At 48.8% G+C, this 22,318-nt stretch overlaps 1 protein-coding gene across 1 annotated transcript in view; it reads right to left on the bottom strand.

Moving 5' to 3' along the window:
- Nucleotides 1-1,803: 1,803 nt before the first annotated feature.
- Nucleotides 1,804-22,318, bottom strand: part of Fbxo10 (F-box protein 10) — a 49,423-nt gene continuing 28,908 nt past the window's right edge. Inside the window, exons 4-11 of the mRNA XM_034502187.2 lie at nucleotides 17,829-17,978; nucleotides 14,401-14,537; nucleotides 12,276-12,346; nucleotides 10,626-10,778; nucleotides 9,594-9,857; nucleotides 8,196-8,509; nucleotides 7,018-7,199; nucleotides 1,804-3,629 (exon numbers count right to left, since the gene is read on the bottom strand). Of these exons, the coding sequence (XP_034358078.1) occupies nucleotides 3,455-3,629; nucleotides 7,018-7,199; nucleotides 8,196-8,509; nucleotides 9,594-9,857; nucleotides 10,626-10,778; nucleotides 12,276-12,346; nucleotides 14,401-14,537; nucleotides 17,829-17,978 (1,446 nt within the window). The 3' untranslated portion in view covers nucleotides 1,804-3,454. The remainder of the gene's footprint in view (nucleotides 3,630-7,017; nucleotides 7,200-8,195; nucleotides 8,510-9,593; nucleotides 9,858-10,625; nucleotides 10,779-12,275; nucleotides 12,347-14,400; nucleotides 14,538-17,828; nucleotides 17,979-22,318) is intronic.

The following is a 22,318-nucleotide window of genomic DNA, read 5'->3' as shown; positions in this document are numbered from 1 at the left end:
CAGGGTTTGGGAAGGTCTGGGGAAGTTAAACTCAAAAGATCTTATCAAGCTGAAACCTTTGAGCCAAAAGTTTATAGAGAGGACCTGGAACCCAGGCAGTGTTGGCACACGCCTTTTATCCCAGCACTCAGGAGGCAGAGGCAGGTAGATCCGAGATAGAGGCCAGCCTGGTCTACAGACCGAGTTCCAGAATAGCCAGGGCTACAGAGAAACCCATGCAAACAACAACAAAGATGGCCTGGAAGATCTAGTAGGGAGAGGAGGAGGCTGCAGCTCTATTGGGTTGGCAGCGCGATCTAATTTAACAACCTACTATGATATGGCATAGCTAAGTCAGGAAGTGATAACCATAGCCTTTCTTCCTTGTTTAGATTATGCAGATAGGCATGTTGGCCAAGTGAGTGGGGACTGGGGATAAGCACGCGGAAAGCATGAACTGTCAGCTTGGCACCTCGCTTGGTTTTGAATTCAGGCCTTGACACTGCTGGTAATAAAGCTTCTAGGGTCTGGAAGGGGAGCTGCAAACAGGTTCGAGGCTTTTCACAGTACAAATGATGCCGTGGCCATGGCTCTGCAAGGGTGTTTAAGAGTTTAAGACAGAAGTTGACAAGAAGCCTACCATGAGTCTACGAGGTGAAGGGGAGAACCGACTGAGTGGTCCCTTCTCCATTAGCGAGTTATGACGTGTACACCCCATCAACAGGCTCAACAACAGAAACTGCATCATTTCAGGTCATTTCAGGGTTGGAGAGAACTCCGAGGTTAAAGGCCCCACAAATACCAGCACCCATATTCCCAACACTGGAGAGCAGAGGCAGGAAAGCCATCCAGGCTTTCTGGCTACCAGCCCAGCACTAGGCTCCAGGAGAGACCCTGCCTCAGAGGAAACTGACAGAGTACTAGAAGACAACCTGATATTCTGGCCTCTCCACAGAGGAAATCAGTTCCCTAGGAAACAGTGCCACACTGGGTGACAAGATACATAAAACCACTCATGGCAACAGGATGCACGGTCTGAGCTGGATGGTGGCACATACCTGTAATCCCAGCATTTGGTAGGAAGAGGAAGGAGAGACAAGGCTGTCTTCAACTAAGCATGATCACTTGAAAAAGCAGCAAGAAACCCTCAAGAAAAGACAGCAAGAGGGAACTGTCCATGAAAGTCCCTTGTCCCTTGAAAGGGAGTTTAGAAGGCAGGTTTACCTTAGCTTAGGGGTGCACTGCTGAAGGCTAAACCAAACTATTTTCTATGGAAAAAAAAAATCGAGACTAAGAATACTGACAAATATTTAACATTAGGGCCAGGAGGTGGCTTAGTGTTCAGTAAAGGCCCTGTTGCCAAGCCTGACAACTTGAGTTCAGTCCCTGGAACCCACATGGCAAGAGAGAGCCGACTTCCCCAAAGGTTGTCCTCTGACCTCCACATGTACACATGCACATACACAAATGAATGTAAAAAAATCTAAAACAGTACTAAGCCTGGGGTGGGTACAGCAAAAACTAAGATGCTGAGCGAGGAACCCAAGTCCAGGAAGGCATGTTGTTGTATCTGAAGACCCTTTGCTCACAGTGACACTGTCTTCAGAAAGGCTCCTGGGCAGGACTAGAGTTACAGCTTTTGAATGATCCGGAGACCCTGAGATGGAGCCCTCAGCTTTGCATTCTGAGCTGTGGTAGGAGCAAGCTGATGAGAGTCCTGAGTTCTGCAGTCTCACGGGGGAGGCGGTACCTGTGGGGAGGCCTACTGGTCACTTGAACCTCCAGCAAATGTGTAGACCAAGTTAAGACCCTGGAAACACCTCCTTTAAAATATAGAACTTTATTTTGGTTACTGAGATTTTTGTTAAGTACTTGGTTCACAGAAAAGTCATTTCTTACAAAATAACAAAGGCAGCATTTTATACAGCGACTCACATTGGGGCCACCAAATAAGTGCAGTGGACAGTGCTACAGACGGGAGGGAAAGGCCAGTGTTCTTTTTCTCAGAGTGCTTAGGGAGAAGTCAGAGCTCCCCTTCCCACCCACCCAACAGAGCAGCACCTAGGGCTCCACAGAACCAGCACAGGATATGGAATAGGACAGTGACCCCAAAGGCTGGTGAGGGCCCTGCAGTAAACACCAAGTGGGAAAGGGACCGACCAGGCAGAGCTGGCCCTGCATGCAGACCCTTCCTCAGCAGGGTGGGCCCAAACCCACCTGGCTCTCAAGCTTGTCACACGCAGTACAGTCTAGTGACGCTCTTTGGAGCTGGCCTTCTCATCACTTCAGACACTAACTCAACTCTGGGCTGGGACAAAAGGACACAGACAGGTGGCTCGACTTTCAGAGAGTTCACAGGTAAATGGGCAGGACAGGGTATGGACCCAGGGTTCCAAAGCAAGGCAGAAAGTGCTCAGTGTCCTGAGGGAGCAGGAGGGTAGGCAAGGCTGAGGGTGGTGGGCAACACGATCACCTGGAGCACGGGGAGAGTCACGTGGAGACGGCAGTGTCTGAGCTAGCCCTGCAGTAAAGGTGAGATCTGCACAGATGAAGCTGGCTGGGAAGGGCATGCCAGGGAGAAAGACAAGCTCAAGCCAAGGCACAGAGTGGGGGATATGGTAGGGCTGGTCAAGGCAGCTAATCATCCATGAGGACATGGACACGTCGGTGGGGGGAGGGGCTCCATCTAAACAGGCTGGACTCTGTAGGGGCAGCTGGAATGTATGTGTTCACACAGTCAGAATCCTGTGACAGGTGCTGAGCTAATGCCCTGAACTTGAAGGACACTGAGGACAGTGGAACTTTGTTCATCCCCACGGGGCCTAGCCCAGCATATGCCTCACACCTGAAGGCAGCCACCTGCCCCTCTTATTTATAGCATGTCCCCTGTCATTCCTGGGGCAGCTTTTCAGGAAGAACTCCTTGTTCTAAGCCCCTTCCTTGCTAACAGGGTCCACTCTAGGAGAACTGTCTTTAATAAAAACACCGCAGCTCCCAGAGGCAGCTGGGAGGCCGGTACAGGCCCAGGAGGGTCAAGGTGCAGGAAAGGGGCAGCTGTCTCCACCTCACCACAGTTACTTCCTTTGATCAGAAGTATGTTCTCTTTCCTGAGAAGAGTCTAAGTCTGTATAAAGTGAGGTTCTCTGTAGCTTGGAGCAATTGACTAAAAAACTGCATGTACTCTCTGAGCTTCCGCCACTCTTCACAATCTCTAGGTGCCCCAGTGACTGGAAACACTCCAAATGCTATTCCTGTACTCCTGGGGAAACGTTTCCAAGGTCCTTCCTGCAGAGGCTGTGGAGCTAAAGGGTTCTAGGAACCTGGTTCTTAGTCCCTAGGAGGCCTAGGGCCCACTTTCAGGAGTGTAAGATGGGGATGGGTCTAGGAGTCTTCCCAGCCTTAACTTCCATCTCAAGAGTCAGCCTGTAGCTCTTCTGAGTACCCACCAAGGGTCTGGGCCTGAGGCAGACCTTGCTTACAGGATGGTACAGAAGATGCTGCGGTTGCTGTGGTAACCACCTTCCACACGGGCTGTGATTCTCGTCGCCATGGCTGTCACCTTGTGCCCACTGTGGACTGCAGAGGAGCCCCTGAGTGAGTTTTCAAGGTGGGGCCGTGCTGGTGGGTTCACCAGGCGCCAGGTGTCAGACCTGTGGATACAGAAGGCAAGCCAGTGAACCTGGAGACAGAGTACTTGGTGAGTGGCTGTGTCTCACCTTTGGTTCCAGTTCTCTGGAGCTCAGAGTTCAAATCTAGGTGTGGGTTTATCTCCTAAATCAGTGACTGCTGCTGAGACTAAGGAACAGTCACATTTCCTCCTTGGCCCTCACTTCCTCTTCTTTCTGGATCTGGATATGAATCAGTGGCTTTCATCCCACTACCACCACAGCAGCTCTGTGAGCATGAATGGTGTAGAAGCCTAATTTACCACCATCCCAAACTAGAAACTACCTAAAAGCACCTGAGGTGATGAACAGCCAAACCACCTGCTGCATCTGTGCACGGTGGCTATGTGGCATGGGAAAGGAATGACTGAAGCGGGGTGTGGCGGCACGTGCTTTTAATCCAGTGGTCTGCCTAGCCTGGTCTACAGAATTCCAGGATAGCCAGGGCTACATAGAAAAACCCTATCTGGATAAAACAAATAGGCAAAAACAACAAAGAGTAACCGACTTCCAGGGAATCCAACTATCTCTTCTGACTTCTACAGGCACCAGGCGCACACATGATGTACAGGCATACATGCAAGCACTCACACATATACATAAACAACTAAAACCAGAACCACCACAGTACTCCTGGCCACCCCACAGGGACATTCATTTGCACACCCGTGCTCCCTGCTGCACTGAGAACAACAGCCAGGAAAGAAAACCGGCCTTGACATCCATCAACAGATGAGTCAACTCTAACAGTTGTAGAAAATGGATGGAACTGGACAGAATCATTGAGTGCAGGAACATGAGTAAGTGCAGACTCAGCAATTCTCACATCTCATGTGCAGAATCTAGATTCAGATTAAAAGTGCATCCGTGTGTATGGGGATGGTGTCATGAAAGTAGAAAAGAGACTATGATAGTCCCTCATTGTCAGCTTGACTAGACTAGAATAACTTGGTGTATTCAGATTCTCTAGAAGGACAGAATTTAATAGAATGGATATATATATATTCATTTCCTCTGTGGCCTCTCTCTATATAAAAGGGATTTATTCAGCTGGCTTACAGGCTGTGCTCCAGCTAGTCCAGCAATGGCTGTTTACTAACAGAAATTCTAAATATCAGTAGGTGGTCAGTCCATGAGGCTAATGTCTCAGCTGCTCTTCAGTCTGTGCCAGATCCCAAAGAAGTAGGTAGCTCTAATGCCAGTAAAGGAATGAACTTGCCAGGAAGAGCAAGAGCAAGCAAGCAGACGGCACACGCCCCCTTCTTCCATGTCCTTCTGTAATCTGCCAGCAGAAGCTGTGGTCCAGATTAACAGTGTATCTTCGCACCTCAAAAGATTTAATTAAGGAAAGATTCCTCATAGGTGTACCTGGCCATTTGGGTTTTAGTTAATTTCAAGATAGTAAAGTTAACAGCCAAGAATAGCCATCATACCTATGAAACAGACCTGTCTATAAGTGTATTGATGAGGGAGGCTGTTCCCAGAGAAGTCTGAGGAGTATGCAGGACAGCTTGCTTGTGGGTAGCACCATCCTGAGGGCTGAGGTTCTGGATTGAAAAGGGAGAAAGCAAGCACAACACCAGCACCTATCTGCTTCCTGACTGCAGACATGATGCGCTCAGCTGTCTCCCGCTCTTGAGAGCCTCCCTCAGTGCCATGCCTTCCCCACTGTGGTGTGCTACATGCTCGAACTGTGAGGTGAAATAAACCTTTCCTTCCCTGAGTTGCTTTTGTTAGGAACGTTGTACATTAACAAGAAAAGAAACCATGTGAAGGGGCAGGAGGAAGAGAATGCAGGTGAACTGAAACAGGGCCTTTGCTTGGGGCCTCTGCCTGGGTTACTGTGTCCTGCGGAACTCCCAAGCGTGTGCGGAGCAGCCAGTGCCAATTTCTGGAGATGCCAGCCCAGGATGACTTCAGTGCTCTTCACACCCCTGGAGGAAGCAGTAGTCCACAGCAGTATGTAGTCCACAGTGGTGTGCAGTCCACGGCAGTGTGCACATGTGCTGAGTAACGTGTAAAGTCCCTTTCACCCGCAGTCCTCATTAAAACAGTTTAGCTCAGATGGAAGGAAAAGTTAAAACGGTCTAGAGACCTATGATGTAATGCTAGAGAATGCATGTAAAGTTCACTGAACTTTGGGGGATAGAGCAGCAATGGACTTGTGAGCCAGGACCACTGAGCTACACCTCCAGTTATTATTTTATTTATTTATTTATTTATTTTGTTTTGTTTTGTTTTTTTGAGACAGGGTTTCTCTGTGTAGCCCTGGCTGTCCTGGAACTCACTCTGTAGACCAGGCTGGCCTTGAACTCAGAAATCTACCTGCCTCTGCCTCCCAAGTGCTGGGATTAAAGGCGTGCGCCACCACCACCCAGCCAGTTATTATTTTTAAAGGTGTTAGATGATTGTACTACTTATGGCAAGATATTTGTTAATTAAAAAGTAAGAACAGTTTTTCAGATAGTAGCCATCTTGGAATAGCTCAGAGCATTCCAGAAAGTTTACAACATTACTGTTTAAAATCAGAGTCTATGAAGTTCCTATAATGGTCCAGATAATAAATATGTTAGATTTATATTGTCCTGTTTTTACAAGTGTGTTGCACTTGTGTGTGACAGACTTTGACAATGTATCAGCAAACGAACATGGCTATATTCCAATAAAAATTACTGATGAATAATGAACTTGGAATTTCATTAAAATGTTCAGAGTCAACACATTCCCACCATTTACAAGGTTAAAATAATTACTGTTTCTCAGAGGCTACTCACCAAATGGTAACAGAAGCGAATTAAAGGATTAAAGAATTAAAGGTAACAGTGCTAACCTTTGGATGTATTTCAGGCCTTGCCAACTAGACAGCACTAGTCACAGTAGCAAAATGTATCTTCACACTTTTTTTTCTCAATTCTAACTCAGGCTGACCTCAAAAGTGGTACCCTCCTGAATTAACCTCCAAGTGCTGGGGTAAACGGAATCAACCACATGCCTTTGTATTCCTTATCTAGAGGACTAAAATGACTAAGTAAATTATCCAGGGAAAAAAAGGAAGAAAGGGGACTACTTTGGGAGACAAAGGTCATCAAGAGTGGTGCTCAAGAACAAGGATGAAGACTAAGGATGGGCAGTCACCCATGTATGAAAATGCCACAGTAAACCCACTGCTTTACATGCCAACCTAACAGACAGAACAAAAAGAGCGAGCCACTCACAACCAATGCACCAGGTCAGCTCCAACTGTACTTGGCTAAATGAGAGCAGACCCGATGGACAATATAACCAGTGCCTATGTGGGTGCTGGGATCAAGACTCAGGTCCTCATGCTCACACAGCAAGCACTTTACCGTGGCCTTCTCTACAGCTCACTTACTTCTTCTTGAAGACAAGGAACTTGTTGTTTTGCATGACGCACTCTCGGTTGTTTGTGATCTGCTGGAAGATGGTCTTGTTGGTCTTGCCCTGGAAGATGATGTTCTCCTGTACCAGGGCCTTAACACGGCCCCGGACTGCAATGCCATAAGCCCGGAAGGAGTGGATCCGGTTCTTTAGTACCTACGAGAAGCAGCCAGGGCTTGTCATGTCTGAGAACCACAGACTTGTGCAAGTCACACAAGCGAGTGACTGTTATAAAACCATAAAGTCTGAGTATGTTGGAGAGGTCATCACAGAGGGAACCCTGAAGACCCATGGTGTCTTAGAACTGATGGGCAGGTCTGCAGGTGCCAAGCTGGGGAATAGTATGTAGAGGCCTCCCAGAAAGAAATGCTGTGCCAGAGCCATGCCTCCTTGTAGCCCAGCTGAGCCCACAGTGTGGCCTTCTTGCTCCTGTTCCTAAGGACTCAGAAGAATCCAGGTCTTTACTCCTCACTTACACGGCTGATTTGTGAAGCTTGGAGCTGAGAACCTCTGGATAGTCCACAGGGCAGGGGCTGTGTCTGTCTGGTGCTAGTGAAGCCCTAGCAGCATACTGCTTTACCTAAGAGGTGCTCAGAGCTCGTGGTCATGCTCCAGGACAGGTAAGGAAGCAGTGAGATACACTCAGGAGGCCGGGCAGGGTGGGGGAGTGGTGGTCATGGCCCAAAGGTCCAAAAGAGAACACCTCCAATAGCATGGGGAACTCGGGGAGTCTTCCTAAACAACCATGACAGTAAGCCGTACGAATGGCTAAGCAGGAATCCATTACAGACCACGGTGGGTGCTAAGGCCCTGGTGCTCTCTCCTGTAAAGTATCTACTGTACAATGGCCCAGTGCAAGCTTATTCTGCCAGTGAGAAAGCTGAAATAGCCAGGACCAAGCTAGAGACCAAGAAGGCACCCAAAGGCTCCCAGCACTGTGAACCTATGTGACACTCTCTCACTCTTGGCCTCCTGCTGAGGACCTCTTGTTCATCCTTTAGGGCCCAGTTTATATATTACCCCTCCGTGAAGCATAGCCACGTTATGTAGAGTTCTGATTCTCCTTACAGCTCTGATGCTGATGGCTGCTTCTCAGCAGAGTGTGCAAGCCAGGCCTGAGCCCCACTGACATCATACACTTCATACACTTACCTTAGTGTCAGACCTCGGCAGCAACTGCAGTCCGCTACCGCGGTTGCCGATGATGTCATTTTCCACAACGGCAGTACCATCACCCTTGGTAATGATGCCATGGCCTCTGTTGTCATAGATACCATTGCCCCGGAGCTCCACCTTGCACTGAAATTCCACCTTGACCCCACTCTGGCGATTGCAGGAGATGCTGTTGTTAGCCACTCGTGTGAGCTGGCTGCTCTGAACAATGGTGACACCTCTGTCCCCGTTGGCATGGATCACATTGGCGACGACCTGAAGTGCCTCGTTGCTCCGGACAAAGATTCCTGATGCTACAGAGTGGGAATGGGAGGGGCACAGGTCAACCCTGACAATGCCAGTCGGGAAAAACAACCTCACCACAAGTGTGCACTCCAGGATGGTAGGGAAGAGGCACCAAGTCCCTGCTGATGTGGCCAGGGACACAGTTGTAAGGCTTAGTCTTAGTCCTCTGGCCCAAGCTCCCACCCAGGCCTCCCACAGCCTCGTCCTATTCAGTGGCAGGAGAGCCACAGTAAACGTAAACAGACTGAGAGAGCGCTGGGAGGCTGGGAGCAGGCAGTGTGGGAGACAGCCCTGGGCTGCTTCAAGGAAGTCGGAGCCAGCCTCTTGGTAGCGCCCATGCTGTTTGCCCTGACTTGGGAAAGTCCCCTTTCATGGCTTAGCCTGTGCTACCAGGCAGCAGAGCCTCATAAAGAAACCCTCCGCTGGAGTGTGCAGGCAGAACTCGCCTTCCTCCTCTCTACCCCCCGGGGCTGCTATTACTGTTCTCAGTGTTCAACATCAGTCAGAAGGAAAGAGCCTCCTGGGGCCCATGAATCTATTCTTTTACTCCAACAGAACTTGAGAGTCGTATCCCATAAAACATGTCATTGGATGGGGTTGGAGAGGTGGCTCAGTGGTTAGAAGCACCCACATGTCAGCTCACAACCATCTGTGAGGGATCCAATGTCCTCTTCTGACATCCATGGGCATCAGGCATGAATGTGGTACACAGATATACATGCAGGAAGACATACATATAAAATAAAATAAATCTAAAAACTATTCAGAAAGGAAAGCCAACTAAGACCTTTAACAACCCCATGTCCCTGGGTATGACTCAGGGCACACGTCCAAGGAGGAAAGGATGAGGGCTGCATTTGTAGTAACTGAGAAAGTCCTCACTGGTGTGCGATATACAGGGGGGAAGTGAATTTTGGGCAAAAGAAACACTAGTGAAGTCAGTGGGCAGAGGTAAGAAGAATGGAGAAACATTCAGGGCTTAGTTATTCAGTAAGAGTAGAAAAGCATCTAAGGAGGCTGGAAGGACAGGCTGGGACAGACAGCAGGGACAGTGCCGCCATGAAGGGTGGCAGCGAGGGTGGGCACACTCACCTCCATTGTGGTTAATACTGTTGGACTCCACGAGAGCTACCGTGATGGGCCGGCGCAGTGGGTCATCCTCCTTCTCCAGCTCTGCCTCCCAGAGGATGGCGTCCCCGTCCTCACTGAAGTTCTCCTGGGCCCCGTGGCCTCCAGGGAACTCGCCGTCTTTCTGGCTGAACACTGCCACTCCATACAGGCCATTGTAGCTCACGTGGTTGCTGGTGACATGGGGCAGGCTAGAGGACATCATCCACACGCCACACCCTTTGTTAGCTGGGACAGTGAAAAAGAGGCTGTCACTGACACCCACGAGCAGGTGAAACACCACCCAGTGTTACCCCAAAATGTAAAAATTATTAGAAAGTCACCTCGCAGCTCTGGCTATGGGGTTCTCCTTCACACAAGAGCAACAATGATCAATTCACCTCATAAGCTAGATCTCTCTCAGGGTGTGCAGTGCTCTGAGGCCTGCGGAGCCCCACTGGGCAGTGCAAAGGGGGCACCAGTGCCTCTCTGTGAGGAAGCAGGCTCAGTGTGACTCCGAGCGAGTGCCTTGGTGTCCTCAGCATGAAGGCAGGGTCAGTAACTACTTTACAAGGCAGTCCTGAAGGTTAAATGTGACAATGCACAGAGGTAGCTTGAGTACCACAAGCTCCAGATATCATTAGACACAGTCCAGAAAGGGGAAGGCTTTGTTTAAAGTCACATGGCAAGAACAGCGTTTTCTGCAATTACCATGTTTTTCCATTAAATTTTCAATGTTTGTATTGAAAGAGAAGGGGCAGGAGGAGTTAAGATGGCCATGAGGTGGGACCACAAGCCCCTGCGTCTCACTGTCTTCCATGGAGCTAGAGCACTGCCTGCCGACCTCTGCACTCAAAGTGCGTCAGAAGGTGAGGGAGCCCCTCTGGCTAAGACAGGCCTGAGACCATGTCTGTCTCTAAGGCCTAGAGGACATGAACATCTCATCAGAACCCAGCAGTCAGAGCCGAGACCTGGGCTTTCTGTGCCGAAGCTCACTAGCCCAGGACATGCTCTCACCGTAGATGGTGTTTCCCTCTATCAGTCCCTTGCCTTCGTCGCCCACGACCACGCCGTCTGAGTAGCCGAAGCAGATGAGGTTGCTCCTGAGGATCGGGACGCCGCCCCGGCGGATGTCTACACCTCCCCACTGATTCTCTCGGATGACATTTTCTATGGAGATGTGGGGAGGTCAGTACCCAAGAGTCCCCTCCAGTGCCCAGTGCAGGCCATGATGACTACAACAGCTAAGAGAAAGCACTCCCAACCCTTGCCCAGACCAGGACACCCACAGCCCTGTTGCCAGCAGTCCACCCTGAAGCTCACCCACTGGTTTTTTCAGGAGACTCATCTGCTTTCCCAAGGACAAATGTGTCTGTCTGGTACATTCCTGTGTCTCCACGCCCTCTGTATTCAGCAGCCTTGAGACCAAGGAGGAAGACTTCCTCCCTCCCAAATGCCTGCCCTCAGCCTAAGCCCTGCACTCTGACCTCACTGCTCTGCCCCATGCCTGGGAGCTACCTCCACCCCTAGGACCTGGTGTAAGAGTCTCTCATCAGAAAGGTGGTCCGAGGCACTGCTGCCTCAGCCCAGTGAGTGGCAAGGCAGACTTGGTTCCAAGGGCTGGGGTACTTACAAGGCCCTGTGCGATGGGCCCTTCCTGCTTCTGCAACACTCCCCCCACCTTGCTTGCACAGTCCATCCCACAAGCAGTCCTGCTCAGGTATGAACGTCTGTTCTCACAGGTTTCCTTGCACACAGAGCTGACTCATGGATTCCTTCCACCTCTGAGGGTCTGGCTTATGTGTCATCCCTGAGGAGAAGTCTATCATGATCATAGGCTCTCAAGAGCTCACTTATGCATGTGGCTGTGTCACTCAGCTGGGCAGTGTTTGTTTGTCTACGTACGTCTTTACTTATTTACACGCTTTCTCTTCTACACTGTCAGCTCCTGAAAGCAGAGTTGCTGTCTGCTTCCTTTATTGCTAAGTGTCCAGTTCCTGAAACATGGGCTGCACATGGTTGGTGCTCAATAAGTGTTTTGTTCTTTCTTCTTCTCAACACTAGGATCTAGCCCAGGCCCACACACATGTTAGCGAATGGTCTACGGCTGAGCTATGAATACTTGGTAAATGATGATTATACGCAGTCAGGATTCCAGGCTCCAATGATGTGCCAGGCAGATGTGAACCTTGCCTGAGGAGGTACCAGAGGAGACAGACGAAAGAAAGTGCTAAGAAACTCTGTACAGTGTTCAGCAGAGGCGGTGTCCTGTGCACAGTGGGCATTGTCTGTACTCAAGGGCAGTTAGGACAGGCTTCCCTCGGGAAGTGGTGTAAGGATAAAAGATGCATAAGAATTGGGCAGACAGATTTGCAGATCTGGCAGAAGCCCATACAAAACTATGGAGAAACTCAGACACTTGTTTAATTGGTGCAGCTGGAAGTGTGATCTAGCCAGCCAGAGGCTGGCAGAGATGGTTTCCCTCCACCATGCTATACTGAGCCCTCCTACAAAAAGCATGGCCCACCCATAAACTGGCATCTTGAGTGCCCACCTGCTAATCACAAGAAGGAGGTCTGGGGTAAGAAAGGGCCTGATGCCAGGGGATGGTGACTTGGCTGCCACCTGCCTTGGCTGGCTATGGTTCCAGCAACCCCTATCACATACCTGTGATGAGGCCTTTGCCATTCTCGTTCACTGCTATGCCAGCTGCACGCCCCTTGAAGATATGATTCCCGCTAAGACAGAAGAGACAACACAAGGAAAGACGTGAGACTGAGGCACCTATGTCATGGTTCATACACACACACCCCATGTGACATGGGGTGTGAGTGTATGTGTGTGTGAGCGCACGTGCACACACACAAACAGATGCAAATATGCTACAGCATGCATGTGGAGGTCAGAGCACAACTTTCGGGAGTTGGTTCTGTCCTTCTACTACGGGTTCCAGGGGTGAAGTTGTCACGCTTACCAAGTAAGTGCTTTTCCTCACGAACCCACACGCTGGCCCCACTGCCTTCCTTAAGCTTCCTAGTGGCCCAAGTTCACGGGAACAGCCACCTTCTGAAATCCCATAATCTAGACACTTGGAAATCCTTGGCTGTCCCTGGGAATCACAACTCAGGGACGTAAGCACAATACTATCCAACCCTCTATGGCTTTTCTGTACTGTGTCAGTCAACACACAGACATTTACACAAATGTCACCACGTGCATGTGTCATGGGGCAAGTCTCGGCAGCATGAAGACTTCCTAGGATGCTGTACCAAGCTTTTTTAGAATAATCCGAGCTCTACTGCTCTCGGTGCTGTGGTGCCTCAGTTGGGATCTCAGATTCTTTCAGTGTACTCTCCTGCCTCTACCTCCGAAACAAAAGAAACATGCAGGAATAAAAGCACTGCCAATCCTCTCAGGATGGCTGTGGTTTTTGTTGTTGTTGTTGTTTTTTGGGGAAAAAAAAAAAAAAGCAACACCGACTTATGAGTCTCCATTCAAAGATCTTTGTCATAGAAAACACGAAGTGTACTATGTCTATACGTTATGCTGATGTAGTATCTTTCGCAATGAGATGTTATCTGCCTAAAAGTAGTAGACTAGATAAAACATGGAGAACAATGATATGGAATAGCCTGGAACTTCCCCAAGTGTAGGTAAGCACACACAACCACATTTAGAAAAACTCCTAAGGAGAAGTGCAGGGAAAAGGTCCTCAGAGCGCATTTGCTGCACACTGACGCCAGCTGCTTTCCTAAAGCTTGGACGTAACTGAGGCTTCTGCTCCAAATCTTAGAGGCCACCCTCCTTGGCTTGGCTGACACAGGCCTGTCTCCATCAGCCTGAGGCTTTCAGCCATTTCTTTCTACTCTTACGATGCATAGCAGAATGGCAGAATAGCTGTGGGTATAGACAGTCAGGCTGCAGTGTCCACAGGGCAATGATTCAATTTTAAAGCATGGGACCCCTGGCTCTCTGCTGCTCTGGCACCTTGCCGTTCTTGTTGCTAGGAATGGCTGCTACAGCTCCAAGAAAGCTCCATGTTCTACCCATGTTTAAAGGCTCAGCTAGCTTCTCTTCTTCCCCTCTTCTTTAGTGTGGTAGACTGAACCTTCTAGGGCCTGATGCATGCTGGGCTCCCCGGCCCTCAAAGTCAACTCGAATGGTGCTTCTAGTGAAAGGCCTTCCTACCCGCTATCAGTCAGAATGGCTTTTCCTCTTGACAGCACGGTTGGTGCCTACCACAGTCTGCCCCACGCTGCTGCAGACCCACCCAGTACTGCCCCTCCCTTGCCACCGAAGACCTACAATGCATAAAGATCACAGTGTGCATTCACACAGAGGCCTGGGTCACTTATTTTATATATGCATTCATTGTGTGTCTAGGCACATGCACACCACCCTTTTAATTGTCAGAGAACAACCTGCAACAGTTGGTTTTCTCCTCCTACCATGTGAGTCCTGGGAACAAATTCAGTTTGTCAGGCTTGGTAGCAAGTGCCTTCACTCATTCTAGACTAGAGTAAGCTCCCGAGGAGCAGTAGGCTTGTGTGCTTTGTCGTCTCTGTTAGAAGTGCACAGCAGTGTCTGCCAAATGGGATGCCTGCACACAGCTACCTGAAGAGAGGACAGGAGTGCTGGGCCAGCTGTGTTCCTGGGATTACAGATGAAGACTCTTTCTTTTGCTGGGAGCAACACAGCTGTAGCAAACAAAGGCTTTCAATGGAAGAAAGACACAGAGAAGAGGGTAAAGGACCATGGAAGTGCCAGACAGTCTGGGCAGGGCAGTGCCTACCTCACAATTGGATTTCCGTGGTACAGGATATAAATGCCAGCCTCCTTATTAGAAAAGATTTGGTTGTTCCTAATGACGCCTTTCCCATTACCAAGGACAACAATGCCAGATCGAAGACCGTGGTGGATCTGGTTACACTGCAAGTAAAAGGGAGAGGTGAGAGACAGCAAACGTGGGAGCAGAGTGCTTGAGTCCTGCCTCACACTGTTCCAAGACAGACAGCCAGGACAAAACCCCACCAGACGTTCCCTAGCACACAGCAGAGGGACTAAGCTATGCAGCTGCCTTCCTTGCATAGGTGCGTGCATGCAAACAGTAGGCAGGATACGAAGATGAATGAGTCTTCCCTGCAGCCTTGGGACATGGCTATGGGGCCTTTGATGTCGAGGGGTTTCATGCCTTTTTTCTAAAGCAAGAAGCTTATGGAAAGAGATTCTGAGTCTCTCTAGAGGCCCCACCTCATAGTATAAAATTATCCAACCAGGCCACACCAACCTGGCCCTATGTGCCCACCCCTCAGGAAGGGCATCAATTCAGCACAAAATAATGTGGGCCAATGACAGGCCCATGGAGGCTACCCCCACAGAAGGGTAAGACCCACTTGGCTTCTGGTTCTCTTTCAAGGGAGGCCTGTGAAAGGCTGCAGGTACGGGGGTTGGGGGGGACCTACCTGCCTCACTGGGGAAGACCAAAGGAAGTTTATCAGAGCAGGATACATAGGAAGACTCACTTCTGTCTCCTCTGTACAAATGGGGAATATGCAGAAGCTCGTACAGAATGTCTATGACAGAGCTGATCTGAAACCTAGTTTTTCTGTTTCTTACGGTAGTCAGAAACTTAATAGTTTGAGATTACAAAAATTTTTGGTAAAGTTTTTTCATTCTAATTGTTTGTGCGTGTGTGTGTGTGCATGTTCACTCGTCAGGAGCACCGTGTTTTTTGAGACAGGGTTTCCCACTGGACTGAAACTCTAGAAGTAGGTGAGGCCAGGGATCTATCTGCCTGCTTCTGCCTCCCCAGTGCTGAGATTACAAGTTCTTCCAAACAATGCCAGGTTGCCCAGCTTGTGCATGGCAGTAATCCCAGCACAAGGCAGAAGGATCCCAAGTTTAAGGATAGCTTGAGTTATATACCAAGCACCTATTTAAAACAAACAACAAACAAACAAAAAACCAAAAAACCAATAACAACAAAGCTCAAACCCAAACCAACCAAAGAAACCAACCAAACAATGATGTCACAGAGACTGAAAACCTATCTTGTTATTAGCCATTAACCCAGGCAGGAAAATCCCCATAGTGATGCAGCTTCAAAGTAATCTACCCTTTCTCTCCAACTGCAATTATGACAGACCAAAGCCTGGTGCTCCTGTTCACCATTTATTTGACTGTGACCTTGAACTAAGTGTTTCCAAAGTGTGCTAACCATCTTTTTTCTTAAATTATGACCTTAAACCAAAATGCATCCTTAACTGCGCATGCCCAAGAACATGCCTAAAGTGTTTTCTCCATGAATATGTATGTACACAGTCCCTTGAATAAATCCCTAAGCTTCCTTTGTTTAGGGAGGGTGTCATCTTAGAAATGTGTCACACTCACTCCAGGCCTGCCACCTAAGCCTTTCTCTACCCGTGTGCCCTGGCTGCACTTGTTCTGACTTTGTACACTGAGAGGTAACCAGCACAGCAGGTCACAGTGCTACGAGTTCCCCAAGTCTCACTTTCTTTTGAGATCGCTGGAGGGGCTGGCTAGCTCATGAGGTACAGGAGCCGCCCCTGAAGGCTGAGAAGCTTGGAGACATAGGTAGACATGACATTTCCCTGCCACATTTCACTAAGCCAGGACTGAAATGGGCCCCATCCTTCCTCCATCCTTCTGCCTGCAGAAGTGGCTTACCCACTGCCAGCACACTCCTCACGTCTCTCTGGCAACAGTGTCAGGAACTTCCTAGTGAGGCAGTGCATCACCCACCAGCTGCACAGCAGAGGCCCAGCGAGGGGAAGGGATTGGCAGGAGTCACTGGCTGGGTGTGTCTTTTTAAACAGAGTTAAGAATTCTCTAAAGGTTCATGGCCAGTTTGGATACAATGAGCTAAAAACATCAAGCCTCAGCCAGACTGCCTGAACTTCAACTCCAGCCCTTGCTAAGAGCCAGCAAGGTCCTTTACCCCTTTGTGCTCCACGTCTTCACTTGGAAAACCATTCTGCTTCACAGGATGACTGAAAATGTATCTACAGAGAGCTTTAGAAACACTGGGATATAAATGCTCATTACACTTAAGGATGGCCACCACTTTCCTAAACTCATGATTCCCCAGTAGCTCTTATACTAGCCATATGTGCATGAAGACCGAGGCTGACATTGAGTGTCTTCCTCAATCACTTGGTACCTTATCTCTTGAGGCTTGGCCTCTTATGTAACCTGTAACTCACCAACTGTGCTAGACCTGCTGACCAGTAAACCCCAGGGATCGACCTGTCTCTACCTCCTGCACTAGGATTACAGGTGTGTGCCACCTTGCCTCTTCTTTTGAGTGTGTGTGTGTGTGAGTGTGTGTATGTGTGTGTATGTGGTGTGTGCGGTGTATGTGTGTGTGTGTGTGTTTGTGCATACATGTACATGCCATGTACATGCAGGTGTATCCAATTCCCTAAAACTAGAGTTACAGACATTGTAAGTTGCCCAATGAGCGGCTAGAAACTGAACTCTAGTCTTCTGGAAGAGCAGTAAGCCCTTCTAACTGCTGAGCGGTCTTTTCAGGCCCCCATGCCTATTTGTCATGTAGATGCTGGGAGCCTGAACTTAGAGGACTTCATGTCTGCATGGCAAGCATGTGTGTTATCAACTGATCCATCTCCCCAGCACCATATTCAAGCACTGTATGTCATTTTCATGCTGATAAAACACAAACTGCAAGCCAGGTCTGTAATCCTGAGGGCTTGGGAGGTAGAGGCAGAAGGATTAAGACTTCAGGTATATAGTAAGTGTGAGGCCAGCTTTAATTTCAAGAGAACTGTCTGTATCTTCCAATAAGAATAAAATAACATCAAACTCCATATGCTCTCATGTCTACAAAACCACCTGAGGGTAATGTACACCTGTCCTTTTCTCAAAGGAATGGACTGATGAGATTTTTGTTTTTAGATTCACCTGTCATATAGGGAAGACAATACCTCTTAACTAGAATCAATTTCAAAGCTAGATATCTATGAGCTCTGAGGAGGTCCTGAGAGGTATTCTTGTTCAGGCCCCACTTTTTTCTGTTGGTGTGAAAGTTCAGGATACAACTTGTCCACTAATCACCTAGGAAGAGAGTCTTGAGGACACACAAAACCGGACAAGAACCAACTTGAGGCACTAAAACATCCCCAGACAAGGTTTCCAAAGAGGAAGAGGCGAGCTGAACAGCAAAAGGGCAGAGAGAAGTACCAGGATGAGCGGATTAGACTTCTTCCGAATGTCCACACCAGCCTCTGCATTGTGGTAAATGTTGTTGCCAGCAATCAAGCCTCCTCCCTCCAGTCGAAGAAAGATGCCTGATGCCCGGCAGCGGTAAATATCATTCCTGAGCATGACGATCTAAACAGAACAGAGGAAAAAAAATGGTTTTTTTTGGTCAAAAACTACCAGGGGAGATGGTTTAGAGGGACACACACACACACACACACACACACACACACACACACACGAAGCGATACTAGGAAACTCTACAAGAAGAGCATGCAAATCTTCCCTCTCATGTAGCCCCAGTTCACAGCTGGTGAGGGGGCGCTCTGTGCCCCCCATCTTCCCACTCTCCCTTATCCAGCGGCACTGTCCTGTGGGTGTCTTACTTCAGGTCAGGGCTTTACTAAAACTCAGAAGTCTGGCCTTGGGCTCATGCCTCTTTACTAGACTCCCTAGATGATGGATGGAGTGATGCTTACAAACCAAGAGGTCTTCAAACTTCACATTCTTGAGCTTGCATTCTAAAAAGTGTGAGGTGGTCCAGTCTGACTTCAGACTCACTCAGTAGCCAACGATGACCTTGAGCTCCTGGGACCCACCTGTGTCTGCCTCCCTAGTCCTGGAATTCAGAGCTGCAGCACCACACACTGCATAGTGCTGGGTACTGAACACAGCACTTCCTGCATACTACTGAGTACATCCCTAACCCATAGCAACTACTAATGGAGTTCCAGATCTGTCCCTGTCACTGCCCTTCATCAAAATCCACCTGCCCAAGCACGTGCCGGTTACACAGCCAGTGCTAAGTGCTAAGGGCTCTCTCTCCAGCTTCCCTCCCATGACAAAAATCAAGACCGTGCAGTGTTGGGGCTCAAACTCAGGACCTTGCACCTGTCAGGCAAGAACTCCATCACTGAGATACAGCCCCAGCCTTATCTGGAATTCATGGTCCTTCCTGCCTCTCAGGTGCCAGGAGTCACAGCTATGGGCCACGACTTCTGGCCTTTAGTCCACACTGGAGGGAACAGGGAAGGGAGGTGGAAGAAGTCAGCCTGGGCTATGTGCTGAGATTAGAGGAAGGAGAGTGGGAAAACAGAGGTTAGCCTGGGCTATGTGCTGAGACCCTGTCTCAAACAAAAGAAAAGCAGAAAACAAACATTAGTTAAGAAAAAAAATTCTAAAACAAAACAAAATAGTTAAGTGACATGGCTTAGTCAGTGAAGTGCTTGCTGTAGGAAAGAAAGGACCTGAGTGAGTTCAGGCTACAGCTGCATATATACCCTGTACACCCGTGTGCACACACACAATTGTGTTTGTTTTGTTTTTTGTTTATTGAAAAGCCTGCTCTTATTAACTAGGAACTGATGTAGTCACTGGTATGCAAAGGCTACTAACACTCCAACAAGAGTGTCAGCGATTTGGATGTTAAGAAGTCTCTGTAAACAAGGTAGCACAGTGCAACTCACACATGTTAAAGGAATGAGTTTCCTGCTTTAATTTCTTATATGATATAGTTTAAACACATGCATATTGTTTTAAATAATTGTATGTTAAAATAAATTATTCATTATAGTAAATTTTTAGCAGAGTTGAGTGTGGAAGAATGAACACCCACATGATTCTGGCACTTGGGAGGCAGAGGCAGGAGGATCTCTGTGAACTTGAGGACAGATGTAGACATAGTAAGACTGTCTACCAAAGTAAAACAGAACAGGACAGGCTTGGGAACAAGTAGGGCAGACACTCTGGGTAACGTACCATGCCCACTGTCTTGAGTTAGAGTTACTATCACTGTGATGAAACACCATGACTAAAGCAAGCTGGAAAGGAAGGGTTTGTTTGACTTATGCTTCCACACCATAGTCTGTCCTAGAAGGAAGCCAGGGCAGCACATGGAAGGGTTACAACCTTGTCTCATCAACCTGCTTTCTTAGAGAACCCAGGATCCCTAGACCAGGGGTGGCTCCACCCACAATGGGCTGGGCCCTCCCTTTCGATCACTAATTAAGAAAATGCCTTAAAGACTTGCATTCAGCCCAACCTTACAGACGAATTTTCTCTTCTGAAGCTTATGTCAAGTTGACAGAAAACTAGCTGGCACACCTGTCCTGAACTAGCTTTCCACAGAACTCGCCTTAAGTAGTGGGGTAAAGGCAACATACCCCAGGACCCTTAGGGAAGAAGAAACTGAGAAAATAAAAGTCAACTTTACCCCTGGGTAGGGCAACTGGCCGACAGAAAAAGACTGGATGCCCTTCCCCACTTTGGCTTCATACAACAGAAAAGCCCCATCATACACAACTATGGGAGAGGCACTGCTATGCAAATGACCTATAAAGAGTCAAGGACATTGCCAGGCGGTGGTGGCGCACTCCTTTAATCCCAGCACTTGGGAGGCAGAGGCAGGTGGATTTCTGAGTTCGAGGCCAGCCTGGTCTACAGAGTGAGTTCCAGGACAGCCAAGACTACACAGAGAAACCCTGTCTCAACACCCCCCCCCCCAAAAAAAAAAAGAGTCAAGGACGTAACACCTGCCCAGACCAAGGATGAAACATAGCACTGGGGAATTCTGCCACTGCCGGGCTCTCCTCTGCAGCTTGACAAATACCAGTCATGTACAGTAAAGCTGAGAGAGGAGCCTCTGAGAGGAGCAGGCTCAAAGGGAAGATCCAGACAGAAAAGTAGCAGAAGGCAAAGATGAGGGAAACTGAGGCCAATCACAACACCACTGTCATCCAAACCAGCTTAACTCCTGCCAGGTCAGACCCCCAAATGACCACTGAGGAGTACCCATTTCCAAACCCTGTACACCCGACTTCCAGCCAGGAACTACAGCCTCCACAGGAACACCAGGCTTCTTGGAGCCCCAAGCAACCAAAGCTTCTGCCAGCTGGGATATTTTAGGACCTGGGAAGTAGGAGCCCTCTGGCCAGAGATCAAGACCTTGACCCTCAGCGCAGGAAACTGCCCAGCAAGCTCCACACTCCACCTAATACAACCCTGGCATATGTTCATGACACTTCGCACTCATAACGGTGGCTTCCAAACACATGTTGATTTTTTTCCTTGTCAAAATCCCTGAAAATCAGTTTCTAGGTTCTCTGCTAGAAACTATCCATGAATTTCTGGCCAAATAACTTCTGCCAAATGTCTCCTGGGGCAACTGTCCAATACAGCTGCAGCTAAGGCAGTGTAAGTTCTTGTTGGTCCTTGTGGGGCTGTACTGCAATGGCCCATGTGCACCCAGTGCGTCCGTACACACCTTTCCATGTTCCAGACTGAGAAGATGGCACTCTGCTGTGTCATTGCTCCAACTCAGCATGCCCAGGGCTAAGCTTCTTTCTCTTCACACCGTAACCTCCATGTTTCCTCTACTGCCTCACGCACTCAGGCTAGAGATCTAAGCCTCAAGGTCTTGATTACTGCCCCCTGGCCCTTCTTTCCCAGGTTACCTTGTGTTCTCCTCTCCATCCTTGGAGCCTCAGAGTGAGCTTTCTGAGGCAGATCTGACCACAAGTTCTCTCTGTGCTTCACAGCCACGTTCCAGAATTCCAACCTCTACAGTTCCACCTGACTCCCTCCCCAACTCCTTCTGCCATTTCCCCTCCCGCCATGGCTGCTGAGGACCTCACAACTCCCTGTGTGTGCTGTGTCCTCTCTGACTCCAAGTCCTCTCACCTCTTGTACTGGGAGTCTTCACCTGCCAACTCATTCCTTCTGCACAGTTTGAGCCAAAGGCATTACTTTGGGAAGACTGTCCTGGCTCCTTGAGGGTAGGTCAGGTGCCTCCGTTACAGGTTCTTGTGCCACACCCCTGGCACATTTTCAGAGAACCTCTCAACTGGATTGTCATCACCTTTAAAAAGGCTTACTGAGCACCTGCTGTATACCAGATGTACTGTTAAGCTTCATTTCCTTTCCCTTCCTTTCCTTCCCTCCACAACCCCCTAGATTAGGGCCTAGATTCATAGCTTAGTCTGGACTTGATTTTGTGATCTGCCTTAACCTCCTGAGTGCTCGCCTTACAGGCACATGCCACATAACAGCCTAGTGCTTCCCATGTGGAGCCTTTGCCAATCACCCTCACCATCCCTTAAGGAACCATGGGCAACAGAGGCAGGATTCTGCTCAACAGTTACGCCCTTGATAAGTGTGTGAAGAGAGAAGTCCTCTGCAGGACTCAGACCTGATCCTTTCACCATGGTACCCACAGAAGTAAACTAGCCTCCTTCCATGCTAGCTTCCTTTCAAGACAAGGTCTCACTAGCCCAGGCTGGCCTGAGCTTTGTGGTGATCCTCCTGCCTCAGCCTCTCATGTTCTGAGATTCTTGATATGCACCACCAAGCTAGGCCCTCTTCCTTTTAAAAAAATTTCTATTTTCTGCTTATAATATAGTATAGTTTTGTGTTTTCATGGTAACACCACCTAAAATTGTCCTTAAAAATGGGCCTGGAAGCTGAGCGTGGTGCCA

Source organism: Arvicanthis niloticus, chromosome 5, assembly GCF_011762505.2.
Source record: "Arvicanthis niloticus isolate mArvNil1 chromosome 5, mArvNil1.pat.X, whole genome shotgun sequence".
NCBI lineage: Eukaryota > Metazoa > Chordata > Mammalia > Rodentia > Muridae > Arvicanthis > Arvicanthis niloticus.
This window is presented reverse-complemented; position numbering and strand designations above follow the sequence as displayed.